The following is a 19,556-nucleotide window of genomic DNA, read 5'->3' on the forward strand; positions in this document are numbered from 1 at the left end:
CACCCTCTCACACAATTATTTCTCTCTTCTCATGGCAAAATGAATCAATTTGCTTCCCACAAAGTAAGTACCTTCCAAAAAAATAAATTCTCTCTTCTTCCCAAATCAATTTTCTCCATAAAACAGAAGTAAAAATAACTTAGGCTGTGTCTAAGCTATGTGACAAAGTCCCTTGTCACCCTGTGTGGGTCCCTGCACTTCCTGGCGGTTCTCTGTTGTGCCTCAGAGACTCATAGAGACCCCTTATCTGCCCAGGCCTTTCCAAAGGCAGGAGTCTCCGCTTAGTGAGCCATCCTCATCATAGGCAAGTCCAGAGTGGAGAGGATAAAGCCAGTCCCCTTGCAGGCCCGCGCCTGCTCCAGTGGAGTGATCCCTATGGGGAAGGATGGGGGGAGTCCAGACCCGCTCTCTACCCTGGACCCCGGCCCAGGGTCCCTACAAAAATAAGGGGCAATTGGCAGGGCCTTCACCCCTGCCCCACAGTAGCAACCTCACCCTGGGCCACTTCACCCACCGCTTCCCCATGGTACCTTCTTGCTCGCTCACTTACTCACTCACTCGCTCGCTTGCTTGCTGGCTTGCTTGCTCGCATGCTTTGCTCCCGCTCTGCTCCTCCAGTGCACCTTCCAAAACCTTCCCTCCTGCAACCAGCTGGGGGGACCTTTTATAGGGAGTGCAGGGCCTCAGCTGACCAATGATGGCTTGGGCCTAGTCAGGGAACAAAAAGGCATTGGCCCACCATCCAGTATACCTTCCTTCTAGAAGGTTCCTGAAGCTTCCAGGTGGGGGGTCTGCCACAGCTAGCAAGTTCTTTCAAAAGATTTTTCCAAAGGGGGCTCTTTTGAAAGATCCCACAGAATGTCTACATACAAAAAACATTGTTTCGAAAGTAAACTGAAAGAACACAGCACTCCTTTCAAAAGTGCTCTTCCACTTCCATTTCAGCACGAGTGTCTTCTTTTCAAAGCTTCTTTCAAAATAACGTGTGTAGAAGCTCCACAGGCCATTTTTTCCGAAAGAGCAGTCATAGAATCATAGAATCACAGAGCTGGAAGGGACCTCAAGAGGTCATCGAGTCCAGCCCCCTGCCCTAAGCAGGCTCAACCTCAACTAAGTCATCCCAGCCATGACTATGTCAAGCCGGAACTTAAAAACCTCTAGGGATGGAGATTCTACCACCTCTCTAGGCAATGTATTCCAGTGCTTCACCACCATCCTGATGAAGTAGTTTTCCTCATATCCAACCTCCTCCTCTCCTTCTGTAATTTCAGACCATTATTTCTTGTTCTGCCATCTGACACCACTGAGAGCAGTTTCTCTCCATCCCTTTTAGAGCACCCCTTCAGGAAGTTGAAGGCTGCTATTAAATCACCTCTCAGTCTTTTCTTCTCTAAACTAACTAAGCCCAAATCTCTCAGCCTCTCCTCATAGATCATGTGTTCCAGACCCTTAATTATTTTTGTTGCCCTCCACTGAACCTGCTCCAGCACGTCCACATCCTTTTTATACTGGGTGGCCCAAAACTGGATGCAATAATCCAGATGCAGCCTCACCAGTGCTGAATAGAGGGGAACAACAACCTCTCTAGATCAGCTTGAAATGCTCTTCCTAATGCACCCCAGTATGCCATTAGCCTTCTTGGCTACAAGGGCACATGGTTTACTCATATCCAGCCTTTCACCACTATAATCCCTAGGACACTTTCCTCTGCACTGCTGCTTAGCCAGTCGGTCCCCTGCCGATAACAATGCTTGGGAGTCTTGCATCCCAAGTTCAGGACTCTTCACTTCTCCTTGCTGAAATGCATCAAATTTCTCATGGCCCAATCCTCCAATTTATCCAGGTCACTCTAGAGCTTATCTCTACCCTCCAACATATCTACCTGTCCCCCTAGGTTGGTGTCATCCACAAAGTTGCTGAGGGTGCAGTACAGTCCCTCATCCAGGTCATTAATAAAGATGTTGAACAACACCGGCCCCAGAACCGAGCCTTGGGCCACTCCACTTGAAACCGACTGCCAGCCAGATATTGAGCCATTGACTACTACCTGTTAGGCCTGACCGTCAAGCCAGCTTTCTATCCATCTTATAGTCCATGTATCCAATCCATGCTTCCTTAACTTATGGACACAAGAATGTTGTGGGAAACTGTATCAAAAGCTCACATCAACTGACTTCCCCATGTCCACAGATCCAGTTACCTCATCATAGAAGCTAATCAGATTTGTCAGGCAAGACTTGCCCTTGGTGAACCCATGTTAACTACTTTTGATCACTTTCCCCTCTTCCAAGTGCACCAAAATGGATTCCTTGAGGATCCCTTCCATTATTTTCCCAGGTACTGAGATAAAGCTGACTGGTCTATAGTTCTCTGGACTGTCATTCTTTCCTTTTTTAAAGATGGGCACTACAGGTGCCTTTTTCCTATCATCTGGAATCTCTCCCAATCTCCAAGAGTCTTCAAAGATAATGGCCAAAGGTTCAGCAATGACCTCTGCTAATTCCCTCAGTACCATCAGCTGCATCAAATACAGACCCATGGATTTGTGTACATCTAGTTTTTCTAGGTAGTTCATAACTCATTTCTTCTCCACAGATGGCTGCCCTCCACCTTCCTATACTGCGTTGTCTAGCACCGTAGTGTGGGAGCTGTCCTTGTACGTGAAGACTGAGGCAAAAAAAGCATATAGGCCTTATCTGCGTTAGGAGAGTTTTGCTGGTATGTTTATACCAATCTAACGATCTTTGTTCGTGAAGATGGAGGCAAAAAAGCATTGAGTACTTCAGTTTTTCTTACATCATCTGTCACTAGGTTACCTCTGTCTTCCAGTAACAGCCCCACACCTTCCCTGATATCCCTGTTATTGTTAACATGCCTGTAGAAACACTTCTTGTTACCCTTCACATCCCTTGCCAGCTGCAGTTCCAACTGTTCATTTGCTGTCCTGATTACTGCCTGACTGTTTTCTAGCGATATATTTATACTCCTCCTTAGTTATCTGTAACTCCTCCATGAAGCCGCTGAGAGCTCCATGCCAGTCCCAAGCCTGGATGAAGGAGGAGAGTTGGTCAGAAGGGTGTCAAACAACAATACAAATGAAATCTGATGCCATTACAACCAAATATTAAAAGATGCTGGCTTGGACATCGCCTGGATAAACAAGGTCCGCAATACCAATCGAGCAATCAGGGTTGGGTTGATAAGTTGACAACTGGAAAATTAGAGCTGCTTCAGAAGGCAATGGAGAGATATCGATGTGATATACTTGGACTGGCAGGGATGCATTGAATGGGATCAGGAGAAACATGCAGTTGCGAAGTCATTTGGTCAGGAAGTGAAATGAAGCATGAAGCACGAGTTGGATTCCGTCTTAGCAAAACAGCTAGAGGAGCATTATTAGGATATAAACTGGTGAGTGCAAGAATGATGATCACGTGATTTGAAGCAAAACTGTTCAACATCTCGGTCATTCAGGTGTACACACCCACGTCGGACAGTACGGAGGAAGAGATTGAGCTATTTTATAAAGACTTGACAAAGATGGTGGTGGAGATACCAAAGAAAGATGTGTTGATCATCGGAGGAGATTGAAATGTGAAGGTTGGAACAGATAATGAAGGTTGGGAGAGAATCATGGGAAGGTTTGGATATGGAAAAAGAAACGAACGAGGTGAGAAACTGTTAGAGTTTGCCACCGAGCATGAAATGGTGATTTGCAACACAAGAGTCCAACAAAAGGACTGTAGGAAGTGGACATGGTAATCAAATGATGGGAAGTCCAAGAACATCATAGATATGATTTTGATAAGAAGATGGATAACATCAGTACAGCAGTGCTGAACTTTTCAAGGAGCAGATATAGACTCAGACCACAGTCTAGTGATCACAAACAGCACGATAAAACTCAAAAGAAAATGTAAGACACAGTTTAAGAAAAGAAGATATTTGGCAAGTCTATGTGAGGAAGAAACAGGGAATGCATACAGAACAGCGCTCGAAGAGAAGGTTAAGAATATCGCCACAGAGAAAGACCTAAATAAGAGAGTTGCAGGGGTAGCCATTGCTATAGAAGAGGCAATTGAGCAGGCTTTTCCAGAAGAAGAAAAGATCAATAAGAAGTGGATTACCCAGAAGACAGTGAAGTTGGTTCAAAGAAAAGAGCATTGAAGATCAGAAGAGATGTTCCTGAGATGACAGAACAGTAATATAGGATGAAATGCAATGAGGTAAGGAAAGCAGCCAGAAAGGATAGGAAGAAATGGTTAGAGGAGCAATGTGAAGATATTAGGTATTACGGCAAATGTAAGACCAGGGAGGTGTATAAAACGATTAGGAATATTAATAGGAAATGGCAACCAAAGCAGATGGCGATCAAAGATGAGAACAAAGAAATGCTCATGAACAGGGAGAAAATTGTGCAGTGATGGATGAGATATTGCACCAAGCAGAGAAAGCTCGATGAAAGAACAAAAACGTATATACTTGCTTCATCGATTTTCAAAAGACATTTGACAGTATAGATCAGAAAGTGACTTGGGCAGTGTTGGAGTCATATGGAGTGGATAGCAGACTAATCCAGTTGTTGAAAGATATCAATGATAACGTGGTGACTGCAGTGAGAACATGCGGAGAGTTGGGAAGTTGGCTTAAAACAAGTAGAGGTATGAGACAAAGAGATCCAATATCGCCAAGTATCTTCATCGCACATCTGGAGAGTGCTTTGGACAAGATCAAGAAAGAGGTAGAAGGGATATCTGTGCATGGGAAAAGAATTAACAACTTGAAGTTTGTGAATGATATAGTTATCATTGAGGAAGATGAGGAGAAGCTAGCGAAAGCGGTGCGGGTGTTAAACAAAGAAGGGAAGCGGTACGGGCTGATTATGAACATCGATAAAACAATGGTATCTGGAGATAAGGAAGTAGGAAGGAAGATCAGTGTGGATGTTATTGAACTAGAAAATGTAGAGAAATTCACATATCTGGGGTGCAGCCTAACGTATGATCTAGACTGTAAGAAGGAAATAGCGACTAGAATAGCGAAAGCAAGAGCAAGTGTGAAGGCGATGGGTAAGATCTGGAAAAGCAAATCAATTAGCTTCAGAACGAAGCTGGACGTCTTGAAAACGTGTATTCAGCAGCATGTTGTACAGATGTGAGACATGGGTGATAACGAAACATTCAAAAAGAAGAATATTGGCGTTCAAAAGGAGTTGTTTCAGAAAGATTCTGAGAATAGGATGGATCTAGAAGGTCACCACTGAGGAATTATATAGGAAGATACAGCCGAAAGAGAACCTGCTGCAGAAGGTTATAAAACAGAAGCTACAACTATTTAGACATATTTCCAGAATGAACGATGAACGAAAAATCAAGACCCTGGTATTCGGCATAATGGATGGTTCGAATAGGAGAGACAGACCCCAGAGAGAATGACTAGATGATGTAGTAGATTGGTGCGGAGCTAGTCTACAGAAACTAAGCCACTCTGCACTGGATCGGGAAAGATGGAAGGAAATAGTGAGAGAGGCATCAGACACCAATGGGCACTGAGCCCACGGTTATTGATGATGATGATGATGATAGTTATCTGTCCAAGTTTCTACTTCATATATGCATCTTTTTTAGTTTAAGCTGACCAAGAATTTCCCTAAGCCAAGCTGATTGTATACCAAATCTGCGTTTCTTACTATGGAGCAGGATTGTTTTTTCCTGTGCCTTCAGCAAGACTTCTTTAAAATATTGCCAGTTCTCCCAAACTCCTTTCCCCTTCATCTTTGTTTCCCAGGGGATTCTGCCCATCAATACACTCAGGGAGTCCAAGTCTGCTCTTTTGAATTCAAGGGTCTGTATTTTACTGCTCATCTTTCTTCCTTTTGGAAGGATCCTGAAATCTACCATCCCATGATCACTGCAGCCCAGGTTGCTACCCACTTCTATTTCTCCTGCTAGTCCTTCTCTGTTTGTGAGCAGCAGGTCAAGTTGTGCACAACCCTTGGTTGGTTCCTTCAGCCCTTATGCCAGGAAGTTATCCCCAACATTCTCCAAAAACTTCCTGAATTGTCTGTGTGCTGCTGTATTGCTCTCCCAACAAATGTCTGGATAATTAAAGTCTCCCATGAGAACCAGGGACTGTGATTTGGAAGCTTCTCTTAGCTGTCTGAAGAAATCCTCATCTGCCTCATCTCCCTCATCTGGCAGTCTATAGCAGACACCAACTACAACATCACCTGTATTGCTTCCACCTTTGAGCTTAACCCAAAGACACTCAGCTGGCTTTTCTCCCTCCTAATATTGGAGATCTGAGCAATCAAAATGCTCCATCACATAGAGTGCAACTCCTCCTCTTCTTCTCCCCTTCCTGACCCTCCTAAACAGTTTATACCTTTCCATGACAGTGTTCCAGTTATGCGAGTCATCCCACCAAGTCTCTGTTATTCCAATCACTTCATACTTCTTAGACTGTGCCAGGGCCCCTCCTGTTTGTTTCCCAGGCTTCTTGCATTTGTGTACAATCACCTTAGAGAAGTGGCTGATTGCCCCACTTTCTCCTCTTCACCAAGGAATCCTACTTTGTTGTACCCCACTTCTTCCCCACTTACCTCAGGGCTTGTGTCACCATCCCCCAATGAACCTAGTTTAGAGCCCTCCTCACTAGGTTTGCAAGCCTGCCCGCAAAGATGATCTTTCTTCTCTTTGTTAGGTTTATCCCATCTCTTCCTAGCAGTCCTTGTTCCTGAAACAGAATCCGATGATCAAAGAAACCAAATCCTTCTCTGCTACACCACCTATGCAACTGGCATTTACCTCAGCAATTCTACCCAGGTCCCTTCCTTCCACAGAGAGAATGGATGAGAACACCACTTGTGCTCCATCCACCAGGGGATCTCTGGGACAATGGATGGCGCAGGGCTCTCCCGACCCCCAGGTAGTGAAGCTATATGGAGAGAGGAGTAACCTGTTCGTACCATATTATGGCCCGGGGGGGCCTGACCATGGGGTGGCATCCCCCACCTCAAGACGCCCACCCCTCGGGGCTGGCATCCCATTCGATGGTGTGCAGGCCAGGGAGCATCCTGGGTGGGGATTCCCAGCCCGTGTTGAGCAGTCCCTGGGTGCTGTTCAGCCCTGCCTGCCCACCTCCCACCCCACATGTGGCTTACAGTGCTGTCCACCAGAGGCAGGTGCTGGCCCTCATCGGCGGACAACCACGGGGTGCCATGTGCCATGCCATGCTGTGAGGTGTGCTGCCTGGGACCATTGGTCCTGTGCACGGCTGGCTGGCTGGTGGATGACCCCCACCCCATGATCGGGGAGCGTGCCCGACCATGCATGTACCCAAGGTCCCTCAACGATGTCGTGGGATGCCCAGCTTCCGGTTGCCTTGCTGGACGAGTGGGAGGGGATATAGATGGTCAAGTCCCCCTCCTCACTGGACCACTCTGTCTACTTCGAAGTAGCGTGCACGTGTAGACGCGGCCGATGTCTGCATTGAGGTACCTCATCTCATGCTTCTCTGGAGTAACACAACTAAAACCAGTTATGATTGCTGTTCTTCATCTTCTGTTCTTTTGCAATTAGGGTACCTCTTGCAATTAGACATAAAAAGAGTTTTAAATAAAGTGCTAGTGTTGATTGTTTGTCACTCAGATTTAAGAATTGATTTACCTAAGCATTGTTAGAGTAGCAAAATTGTCAATTCTTTTGCACTTGATTAGTAGGAACAACACAGAGAAGATGGTATATTTTAGAGAAATTAGTCTACTCTGAATCATCTCAATGAAGATTATTAAACTCACATTTTATGGACAATCATTCTAATTCTGGAAGTCTCCAGTAGGCGGTCTTGATTAGGAAAATCTTTGTAGCAGGGCCCTGACCAAAATTATATTAAATTCTTATAAAGTACAGCTGTTTTTAGCTTGCACCGCAATATGGGGTGTAAAATATTTCATTTTAGAGAAAGCAAACTAATGGGCCAGTAGTTTCATGGGTTGAATTTGGCTGCAGCCAAGTAGAAAATTAAAATAATCTACACTTAAAGACTGTGCTGAGGTCATGTAATATTTGGAGCAAGTTGAAGTTTCAAAATATTCACTGTTTAATTTTTATTTCAGGTCATTCAGACTATCAGTGCCACTGACAAAGATAACTCTGCCAATGGGCCAAGATTCCATTATTCTCTTGATGAACGTCTTTCTCTGAATCCCAACTTTACTTTAAGGGACAATGAAGGTAAATCAAAGACATTAATCTGTAAGAAATATGCATGTATTTTGTCTGAGTTGTCTCACTGAATGAAGCGTTTGTGCTCAGTTTGCACACGGTTCTTGTCAGGAGATGAAAACTGTAATCTATCAATTCAAGTGGTTTGTTCCAAGGCCACTGTGGCTGTGTCTACACTAGAAAGTATAGGGGCCTTCTGTCGACATAGCTCAGGGAAAATCAACACACAGAAGTGCAGTGTAAATACTTTTGTCGACAGAGGGGGTTTCCAGTTCACCTAGCAGCCCTGTCTGGAGAACTTCTGTTCAGCCATTCTGTCAACTGAGGGCAGGACAGTCTTGCTGCTCTCTGTCTACAGAACGGATTGCTCTGTTGATCTGCTTGGCTGTGCCTACACTAGCATTGTGCTTTTGAAAGAGGCATGCAAATGAGGAAATCAAAAGTGCAAATGAGGTGCAGATTTACATATCTGGGGCCGCATTTGCATATTCTTTCAAAAGAGCTTCTTTCAAAAGAAGAAGAGCAATGTAGACATGGCTCTTTCAAACACAAACCCCATCTTCAAAAGAACCCTTCTTCTCACTTATTTGCCCACAAATGCTTATCTGCCTTGGAGCAGCCACAGCTGCATCTGTTTCTGAAAGAACGTTCAAGTTCTAAAAGCACATTTCACTTATTATTTATTGGTCCTGTAAGAACATCTATGCAGGGTATATCCACAAAACTTACCACAGAAATGGGAGACTGCACAATTTAAACACCCAGAAAATGTTCAACTGCAACAATGTAAAAATAATCTTGTGTGATAATTGTCATGGAGGACCAATATGAAAGCAAGTTTGAAGATTTTCCTTTGTGAGCCTTTTTTGAGTTGCGGGGGTGGCGATAGACGTCTCTGCTACAGCTATGGCTTCTCATCTATTATTTTTTCAACAAGATGTTTCAATATCAGCCATGGGAGAAGATTTGCCTCTACATAAATAACTGGAAAGTTTAGTTGGCTCCCCTTACCTACTATCAGGCTCTGGCCACACTAGACCCTCCTTTCGGAGGGGTTATGGTAATGAGGCACTTCCATGAATAAGCAACGCCTCATTAGCACAGTGGCAGCTGCACATGCTTTGAAACTGATGGTTTCAAAACTCATGCCGCCCATGTAGCCAGGGGCCTTTTGAAATGACCGCTCTGATTTCAAAAGCCCTTTATTCCCATCTGGTTTTGGAAAGAAGGGGCTTTTGAAATCAGGGGGCTGTTTCAAAAGGCCCCTGGCTACATGGGCGGTGTGCATTACGAAAACAGCCATTTCAAAGTGCGCACAGCCATCATTATGCTAACGAGTTGCTGCACATTCACAGCCTCAGAGAGGTAGCCAAGTTAGTCTGTATCTTCAAAAACAACAAGAAGTCCTGTGGCACCTTATAGACTAACAGATATTTCAGAGCATAACCTTTCGTGGGCAAAGACCTGCTTCATCAGATGCATGAGCACCTCACAATTTTCCATGTATTTTCCATCACAACATCCTTGTGTGGTAGGGAAATACCACTTATTCCCATTTTAGAAATGGGGCACTGAGGCATGGTGAGACCAAGATAGTTATTTGTTGCTATACTCAGTGTTGCAACACCTTAGTGATTTAGGGGCTGAAGTCCCATTGACTTTCAATAGTCAAAGTGCAAGTACACACTGCAGTGAGACATTATAGCACCATTGTGGCTGGCCCAGGACATCTGACTCAGGCTTATGGGGCTTGGGTATAGGGCTGAAAATTGCAGCCCTGACTCAGCCATTCGAAGTTGGGCTGGCGCTTTAGTCCAAAGGTCTGAATTGCTATTTTTAGCCCTTCAGCTTGAGCCACTCAAGCCCAACTCAATTGAACCAAACTCCGAAACTCAGTGGCTGAGGAGGGAGTTGTACAGTATACACATAGCCTAAGTGTTACAATGACTAAGTGATTTAGGAGCTTAAGTCTTATTTTAAAAAGTGACTCTGGAAGTTATGACACTAAGGCTACGTCTACACGTGCACCCAACTTCGAAATAGCTTATTTCGATGTTGCGACATCGAAATAGGCTATTTCGATGAATAACGTCTACACGTCCTCCAGGGCTGGCAACGTCGATGTTCAACTTCGACGTTGCTCAGCCCAACATCGAAATAGGCACAGCGAGGGAACGTCTACACGCCAAAGTAGCACACATCGAAATAAGGGAGCCAGGCACAGCTGCAGACAGGGTCACGGGGCGGACTCAACAGCAAGTCGCTCCCTTAAAGGGCCCCTCCCAGACACACTTTCATTAAACAGTGCAAGATACACAGAGCCAACAACTAGTTGCAGACCCTGTATATGCAGCACGGACCCCCAGCTGCAGCAGCAGCAGCCAGAAGCCCTGGGCTAAGGGCTGCTGCCCACGGTGACCACAGAGCCCCGCAAGGGCTGGAGAGAGAGTATCTCTCAACCCCCCAGCTGATGGCCGCCATGGAGGACCCCGCTATTTCGATGTTGCGGGACGCGGATCGTCTACACGTCCCTACTTCGATGTTGAACGTCGAAGTAGGGCGCTATTCCCATCCCCTCATGGGGTTAGCGACTTCGACGTCTCGCCGCCTAACGTCGATTTCCACTTCGAAATAGCGCCCAACACGTGTATACGTGACGGGCGCTATTTCGAAGTTACTGCCGCTACTTCGAAGTAGCGTGCACGTGTAGACGCAGCTTAAGGGTGCATCTACACTAGCCAGCTACTTCAAAGTAGCCGGCACAATGTTGAAATAGCATGCGTCGCATCTATGCGTGCTGTCTGCTATTTCGAGGTTGAAATCAACGTTAGGCAGCGAGACGTTGAAATCACTATTCCCATCCGAAGATGTGAATAGTGCCCTACTTCAACGTTCAACGTCGAAGTAGGGTGTGTATAGACGATCTGCATCCTGCTACTTAGAAATAATGGGGTCCTCCATGGTGGCCATCAGCTGAGGGGTTGGGAGATGCTCTGTCCAGCCCCTGCGGGCTCTATGGTCACCGCGTGCAGCAGCCCTTAGCCCAGGCTTCTGGCTGCTGCTGCTGCTGCTGCTGAAGCTGGGGGTCCATGCTGCGTGCACAGGGTCTGCAACCGGTTGTTGGCTCTGTGGATCTCGTGCTGTGCAGGCCGTGTGTGTCTGCGAGGGGCCCTTTAAGGGAGCGGCTTGGGGCTTTGCTGGCCCCTTATTTTGACGGGGAGCACTTGTGTGTGTGGACGTTCCACATTTCCTTCCGGGGCAGCTCCTTTCGACATTCTCCATTGCTACTTCGATGTTGAACGTCGATGGCACCAGCCCTAGAGGACGTGTAGATGATACATGTCGAAGTAGCCTATTTTGATGTCCTTACTTCGAAATAGGCTACTTCGATGTAGTGTGCTAGTGTAGACATAGCCTAAGGGTGTGTCTACACTTGCATTCCTCTTTTGAAAGAGGTATGCAAATGAGGCAAATCGAAAATGCAAATGATGTATAAATTTGCGTATTTGGCACCTCATTTGCATATTCTAATTTCAAAAGAGCTTCCTTTCAAAAGAAGAAAGCCAGTGTAGATGCTGCTCTTTCGAAGATGGGTTTACTTTCAAAAGAGCAGCATCTATACTGGCTTTCTTCTTTTGAAAGAAGCTCTTTCAAAATTAGAATATGCAAATGAGGTGTTGGACATGCAAATTTAGACCTAATTTGCATTTTCAATTTACCTCATTTGCATGCCTCTTTTGAAAGAGGAATGCAAGTGTAGACACACCCTTAAGGGTATGTCTATACTAAACATGGAAGTTGACCGCAGATACACAATTTTAGCTATGCCAATTAGCTCAGATAACTCATCTGTCTTAACAAGGGAAGGTTGATGGGAGAGTTTCTCCTATCAACGTTCCTTATTCCCCTCCTCTTGTGAGGAACACAAGGTCAACTTTGATCTCTGAGAGCTTGATTTCATGTGTGCGTGAAATCAACCCCAGAAGATAGACCGTGAGTGTGTCAATCTTCCAGAGCAGTGTAGATTAAGCCTCAGAACATCAAGGCTAAAATATATTTATCTGAGCTTATGTAGCTTATCAATCATCATATCATAAGCAACAGGAGTCTGAATTTCTGGGCTTCTTCTGGACTGAGTCATCAATTGATGGATCTCATCTTCTGTGATGCTGTTGGTGAGTGATTAAACTGATCCTTGATTGGCAGAGCTGATTACAAACATCACATAAAAAACTGGCAACTGCAGGGGTTGTACTTCTTTTTAGAGCCTTCATTTTTCCTTTAATGCCTGGATATGCTGACTCTCAAAGCAATTAAGCTTACCAGTACAATGGGTTGCAGCCATGATAATCTGTCCTACATTAGAGTTTCCAGATCACTGGGAGATACGCTGCATGACTTCACATTGGCCTTTAAGATGTCTTTATAGCACTTATACTGACCACCAATAAAGCACTTTCCTTGAGCACGCTGGCCATAGAAGGCCATCTTTGGTATCCATGTGTCTTCCATCATCATAACATGACTAATCCAGCCAAACTGTTCATAAACATTGCTTCCTTGCCCATGACACCACACAGTTTAAGAACCTCTGTGTGAGGAATTTTGTCCCACTGATTCACATGGGCAATCTTCCTCAGACAGCACATATGGAACTGATCAAGTTTCAAAACATGGTGGTGATATATTGTCCATGACTCTGAGCCATACAGCAGGATATTCAGAACAACTGCCTGATAAACTGCTGAATTGTTATGGAGTTTAATACAAGGGTCATTTCATAGGTGTTTGGTCAATTTTCCAAATTGGCTTTGGCTAAATGAGCACATACATCTTGATCTACGTTTATACTAGAGGACAGTACACTTCTGAGGTCGCGGAACTTGTCAACAGCCTTAAGGACTGTATCAGCAGCAGTGATCGCTGGAGTGCTGGGCTCTTTCCTGTTTGGAAAGCTGAGGTGTAACTTCTGTCTTCTTGAGGCTCACTGTAACTTTAAAGCAGTGAGCAGAAGTAACAAAGCTATCAAAAAGCTCCTGTGCATCCTTCACTGAATGAGCCAACAAGGCACATTCATCAGCAAACGGAAGGTCATGGATAGCTGTATTAACCACTTCCGTGTGAGCCTGAAGTCTCTGAAGATTGAAATTACTGCTATCTGTTCAGAACTTAATAGGTATGCCCAACGTGCAGTCCTTAAAAGCACCTAACAGCATCATTGAAAAGTAAACGTTGAACAAGAGAGGAGCAAGGACACATCTTTGCCTTGTATCATTTGATATTTCAAAAGGTGCTGAAGTGTGCCCATTGTTAAGGATGTGACCAAGAATGCCATCATGAAAAGATTGAACAATGTTAATATACGTTTCAGGACAGCCAATTTGTCTGAGTATTTTCCAGAGCCCATTTCTGTTGACCATGTCAAATGCCTTGGTCAAATTGATGAAAATCATATAGCGATCCTGATCTTGCTCTCTACATTTCTCTTGTATCTGTCTGGCTGTAAATATCCTATTGGCAGTGCCTTGACCAACACAAATCCGCACTGGCTTTCAGGCATTATACCATTTTTGACCGCATAGAGAGCACTGGTTGTAAAGGATACAGGTCAAGATCTTACCAGCTACAGAGAGCAGAGAGATGCCCTGATGGTCATCACAACATGCATGGTGACCTTTTCTCTTGTATGCATATACAATCAGGGCATCTTTGAAGTCCAGGGGGAATAGCTCCTTCTCCAAAATGGCACTAAATAAACAACTGAGACATTACATCAGCTGGTCACCAGCAGTTTTATAAATTTCTGATGAAACTGCATCACTGCCAGGTGCCTTTCCAGATTTCATCTGTTAAACAGCTTTTTGTACCGCATCAGGAGTTGATGGTATGGCCAGCTGTAAATCATTAGCCCGCTGAGGAATCTCTTTAAGAATACTGCAGTTAAAAGTTGAGATCTGGTCCAATACTTTATGAAAATGTGCAGCTCAGCAGTCATAGAGTGCTCTGGTGTGCAGTCATCACTGCGTGGCCCATATGCTGCCTTCAGCCCAAGTTAGAATGCTTTAAAATCATGTCTATCAACTGCATCTTGGAATTTAACTGCTTGATATTTCCACCAGTCCTCTTTCATTTGCCATAATTTGACTTACACATCCTGCTTAGCTAGAATATATGCAGATTTCTGGAGGCATTCTCATTATCATTGATCCAGGTGTGTCACATGAATCAGATCAAGAACTTGGGCATCTCTGTCCTTGGAAGGGCCAGAGGAGTCACTAGAGGCCAGGGGAGTCGCTAGAGGCAATCTCACCAGATCTACTGCTAGGAGTGGCTCTGAGGGCATTGAGCAGATGGCATGCTGCTGGGCTGCTGCCACGCTCTCAGCTTCCTGCCACAGGGTTTCTGGGGCTCCCTGCACGTTTAAAAATGGCCAGAGGAAGGGACCATAGAGCTCTGCTTGCTCTGGACAGGGCATCCCCCAGGGTACCTGGCTGGCACCAAAGAGCACTTTTCTGTCAACAGAAGACACCCCACCCCCACCCCCCATGAATGTCCAGACTGGCTTTCTGTTGACAGATATCTGTTGAGAGAGGCATTCTGTCTCATGGGGGTATGGCAGAATGCAGTCAACAGAAGTGCCATGTTCTGTCAGTTTACTGTTGACGGAATGCCTTTGTAATGTGGACACTCCATGAGTTTTGTCAACAAAACTCTCTAGTGTACACATAGCCTAAGAGACGTAATTTCAGATATTCCTAAACCCAGGAAAGGCTTTTTTTTTTTTCAATAAATTGTGATACTAAGATTTTTGCAAAAGTGCTTGCTAAGTGTTTGGACAAAGTTCTCTCACATGTTGTACACCTAAATTAGGTAGGCTTCCTTCATAAAAGACATAGCTCAGATAAGGAACCCTTTGCACTTGTTTATTTCAGTGCCAAAGCTCTTTAAATGGTGGTAGGCCTGTGACTATCTTCTTCATGTGTTAGCAAAATTTGGATTTGATCATCAATTTCTTGGATTTAATTTTTGTACTCTTACCCAACTTCCAGGTCATGACCAAAGGTATTATTTCTGTCTGATTTAGGTTACAGAAAGGAACAACATGCCTTTCCTCCAACCCTGTAATAAGAAGAGCACCCCCTTTTGAAAGAGTCTTTCTAAAGGAAATATGTGGAGATGTTCCATGGGCCGCTCTTTCGAAAAAGCAGTCCTCCATGACACCAGCCAAATGGCACGTGGAGATGCCCTGGGCTGCAGCAGCAGGCCTCTGTGGTAGCTGCATCCAACCATGTTTAAAGCTGCACAGACCCAGAAACCCTGCGGCAGGAAGCTGAGTGCTAGAAGCAGCAAACCAATGAGCTCCTGCAGCACACCCTCAGTGCAACCATAGGGCAGCAACTGGTATGGATGGCCAGCAGCCAGCCACTCCAGGAACCCCAGGGACCTCCTCCTCATCAAGCCAACAGTGGAGACAGCTGGCCTTCATCTGCCTGAGCCAGCCTCCTCCCTGCTGCTTGTAATTGCCCTGCTGTCCTCTGCTTGTCCCTTCAGATGGATCATCATCTTGTCATGGTTGGGGGGCTTGTGTGTCTCAATGACCCAGAGAGCTTTGCTGGCTGGAGCTTTACGCTCCTGGTAGGGTCTCCCTTGTCAGACAAGTCAATGGGTAGAGACCAGACAAAGAGTGATCCAACCTCTCCTCGACGATAAGGGGTTGGCGTAGGGCTAACAACCCTGCCCGTAAAAAGAAAACTGTTACAGAAACATCCACAAGGAAAACCTTAACTTGTCGTGTCTGGGGAACAGCAGGAAATCCGGCTGGAATGATTATGAAGCGGGGCAGCGAAAGCCAAGAGGAGGCTGCATCGCAGATGACCCTTCTCTCACCCAGAACTACAGCTCAGATTGGAACATAGAATGTTAGAACAATGTATGAGGCTGGCAAGACAGCACAAATAGCAGCAGAAATACGACAATACAAGCTGGCAGTTTTGGGGCTGTGTGAAACCAGATGGATACAATCAGGACAACTGCGTCTAGAACAGGTGAAACCCTTATTTATTCAGGGCATGAGGAGGATGATGCGCCACACAGGCAAGGAGTAGGTATGCTATTGTCCAAGGATGCAATTGGATCCCTAATTGAGTGGACAGCAGTGTCAGCATGGATCATTACAGCAAATGTAAAGTCCCTCCTGCTGTATGCCTGTGAATCATGGCGCACCACGAAGTCCTCAACACACAAACTGCAGACATTTTTGAATAGATGCCTGAGGTACATATTACAAATGAGATGGCAAGACAAAGTCACGAATGAACATCTGTGGACACGAACAAGCCAAGAGCCAGCGGGGATCCAAATAAAAAGGAGAAAATGGGGATGGCTGGGACATACTTTGAGGAAATCCCCATCCAGTATTGTTCGACATGCCCTAAAATGGAATCACCAGGGGAAACGCAGCCGAGGAAGACCCGAATAACATGGAGGAGATCTACAGTCATGGAAGCACAAGAACTGGGATATTCATGGGGCCAGATTGAAGGCATTGCCCAAGATAGAACCAGATGGAGGAGGCTTGTGAATGACCTATGCCCCACTTGGGGTTCACGGGTTTAACCTCTGCTTGTATTTAGCAGGTCATTTTCCCTTTTGGGCTGCCAGTTTCCCATTCTGCTGGAGCCTCTGGCCTAACCCTGCTACAAAGCCTATAGAGGCAAATTATTTTTTAAGTCTCTTGTGGGCCCCCAGCTTCAGCACTTGGAATGTCAGCTAGGGGAGCAGCCTTGGCATTCACCTAAGTTGATGTCTTTGATCACCACATCAGCACAATTTGGAGTCTGAAACATCGTCTTGTCACTTGCTTGTAGAAGTCCTCAGTTGGAATCCATGCAAATGCAATCTCTGCTGTGGATAACTGCTAGCCAATCAGCTAACTGGTTAACCAATCACTTAGTTCTGTCAGAAGTGTACAGATTTTAAAAAAAAATCTTTTACAAGGAAATTCAAAACCCAAGAAGAAGAAACCAGAAATGACCCTTTCCCTATTACTACATTTAAAGAAAAAGTGGTGATTCACACTAGCTGGGAAAGGTCACTAGGACAGTTCAGCTAAAATCAAAACAACGTCCAAAGCATATGGCTAAACCAGAACAAGTTATTTTCCTTCCCAGTTTCCCTTTGCTATAATTAACATGGCACGTGTTCGATCGGAGAGGGTTAATAACATCTCTAACCTGCTGCAAAGTGCTGCAGAGTGCGGGACACCAGCCTGCTTCTGCCTCAACTTCTCTGGGGCACCTGGCCGTTAGCAAAGCATCTCTTCAGACTGCTTTCCCTCCTGGAATCAGACCCAGCCACAGGCACAGGAGCAGACCCCACAACTACTACACCCAATTGCAAAAGCTTCTGGGTGTGTGGAGTGCTAAATCTGCCTTGCAACGGTGACCTAGACAGGACTCAATCCTACCTCCCCACAATCACCACCACCACAACCACTTGCCTCTGAAAGGGATACCTCCCTATGGTTTATGTGATCACAAAATGTAGAATGAAAAATAATTACTATTGTTAACTGCATGCATGACAGCTATACCTGAGTAACTTCAAAGTAATGATATTCAGCGTGATTTTAACTCTCTCCTCTGTTCTGTTCTGCTGTGACTCAAATTTATTTGCCTATTCCCTCAAGCTTAACGATCACCTTCTAACTTCTAACATGCTCCCTGTCTTAACACACACCCTCAGCTCTTCTCCACCTGGGACTGCCCACAAGGGGTACATTTTGGTCAGACCTCTTCTGATAACTAACTTCTGCTGCTAAGAAGGAGTTTTATTTCAGGGCCCTATTCTCATTTATTCTGAAGACTTTTTACACAATGGTGGCTGTGCAAAAGTGAGAATCAGACCCAAAAACTTTATCAAAGTAAATTTACCCACCAACAAATATGTGCAAACTAGCAAAGCTAACATATAAATTATATTCCATAATCCTGTCTGATCCCCACCTCACCTACCTGTATTGTTTTCCTGTTCCACACATCTTTATCCTGCCATGTTTAAAGCCCTTTGAAGCAGGGACTTCCTGTTTTTGAGCTGTCTCTCACACCCTTTGGCATGATAGAAACAATAAATGCTCATAATTATTTTTCAGTAAGCCATGGTGTCCTCCTTTTGTGGTTATAGATAACACAGCCAGTATCCTGACCAGACGGCGGAGATTCAGTCGAACTGTTCAAGATGTCTACTACCTCCCAATTGTGATTTCTGATAGTGGAATCCCTTCTCTCAGCAGCAGCAGCACCCTTATGATCAGGGTCTGTGCATGTGAGGGAGATGGGCGCGTTCGGACCTGTCATGCTGAAGCTTTCCTTTCCTCAGCTGGTTTGAGCACAGGAGCCTTAATTGCAATTCTGCTTTGTGTCATCATTCTTCTGGGTAAGCCACTTTCGTAGTTAAACAGTGATACACTTTTATTAGCCTTCAAAATTTGGCAGTAGTAACCCATAATATAATGTGTTTCTGAATCAGGGATTACTTGTGAAAAAAGACAATTAGAAATATAAACTGTATTTTATGTAGAGGTTTACTAAAATGAATAGGAAAAATGCCTTTAAAACATGCTGATGAAAAAATGGCATCCCATAAAAACAAATTGTCAGAGGTCAATGAGTTATTAGCATTGCAGATCCTCCCAGGTAATTTGGAAAGATTTCAGAAAGCAAATGATTCAAGGATCATCTCTGGAACAGTTGGAAGAGTGATAGAGAGAGATAGGAAAAAAGATTTTTGAACCACATTACCGTGTGAGAAGGACTTTACAACAACAATTACTTTCAAACACGTTACAAAAACTACTTTCTAATTATCTTTGCGAGATGAGCTGATAGTAGTGCACAACATAATCAAGAGGGGTTGGGGACATATTAAATAATAAAATGATTTCATCAGACAAATTTCTTTGAATCTGTATTTACCCCGACAAGTTTTAATTTGCCCATTACTTAATACTCTCATTTGGCAGAGTTACAACATGCTATATATAAACACACTGTAGTATGCATGTATTTTTATGCAGGACGAAGAATTTTTAAACCAGTGGGCTTTTCTTGTGACCCACATACATCTCAAACATTCATGAATTTATCTGAAAGGCCTGGGCTCATTCTACTGATTCTATGATTCCTTTTGCCACAGTTTATCTCAGCCATTTCATGGATTTTGGAGTATAATTTTAAAATGTACAAATGCACTTTTTGTCAAATGAGTCATAATATATGCAAATACAATAACACGAACATCCAAGAGCATGTGAGTGCTTTTTCAAAGGGAAAA

General features: G+C 44.6%; 1 protein-coding gene across 9 annotated transcripts in view; it reads left to right on the forward strand.

The window, feature by feature from the left end:
- Positions 1 to 19,556, forward strand: part of CDH18 (cadherin 18) — a 1,028,199-nt gene that overhangs the window by 994,990 nt on the left and 13,653 nt on the right. For 8 of the 9 annotated variants that reach the window (XM_074987814.1, XM_074987813.1, XM_074987811.1 and 5 more), the window contains 2 exons: positions 8,117 to 8,234; positions 18,408 to 18,659. In XM_074987814.1, the coding sequence (XP_074843915.1) occupies positions 8,117 to 8,234; positions 18,408 to 18,659 (370 nt within the window). Of the gene's footprint in view, positions 1 to 8,116; positions 8,235 to 15,309; positions 15,432 to 18,407; positions 18,660 to 19,556 lie in introns of those variants that run through there. The other variant, XM_074987818.1, reaches the window with a different exon arrangement.

This window comes from Carettochelys insculpta, chromosome 2, assembly GCF_033958435.1.
Source record: "Carettochelys insculpta isolate YL-2023 chromosome 2, ASM3395843v1, whole genome shotgun sequence".
Taxonomy (NCBI): Eukaryota; Metazoa; Chordata; order Testudines; family Carettochelyidae; genus Carettochelys; species Carettochelys insculpta.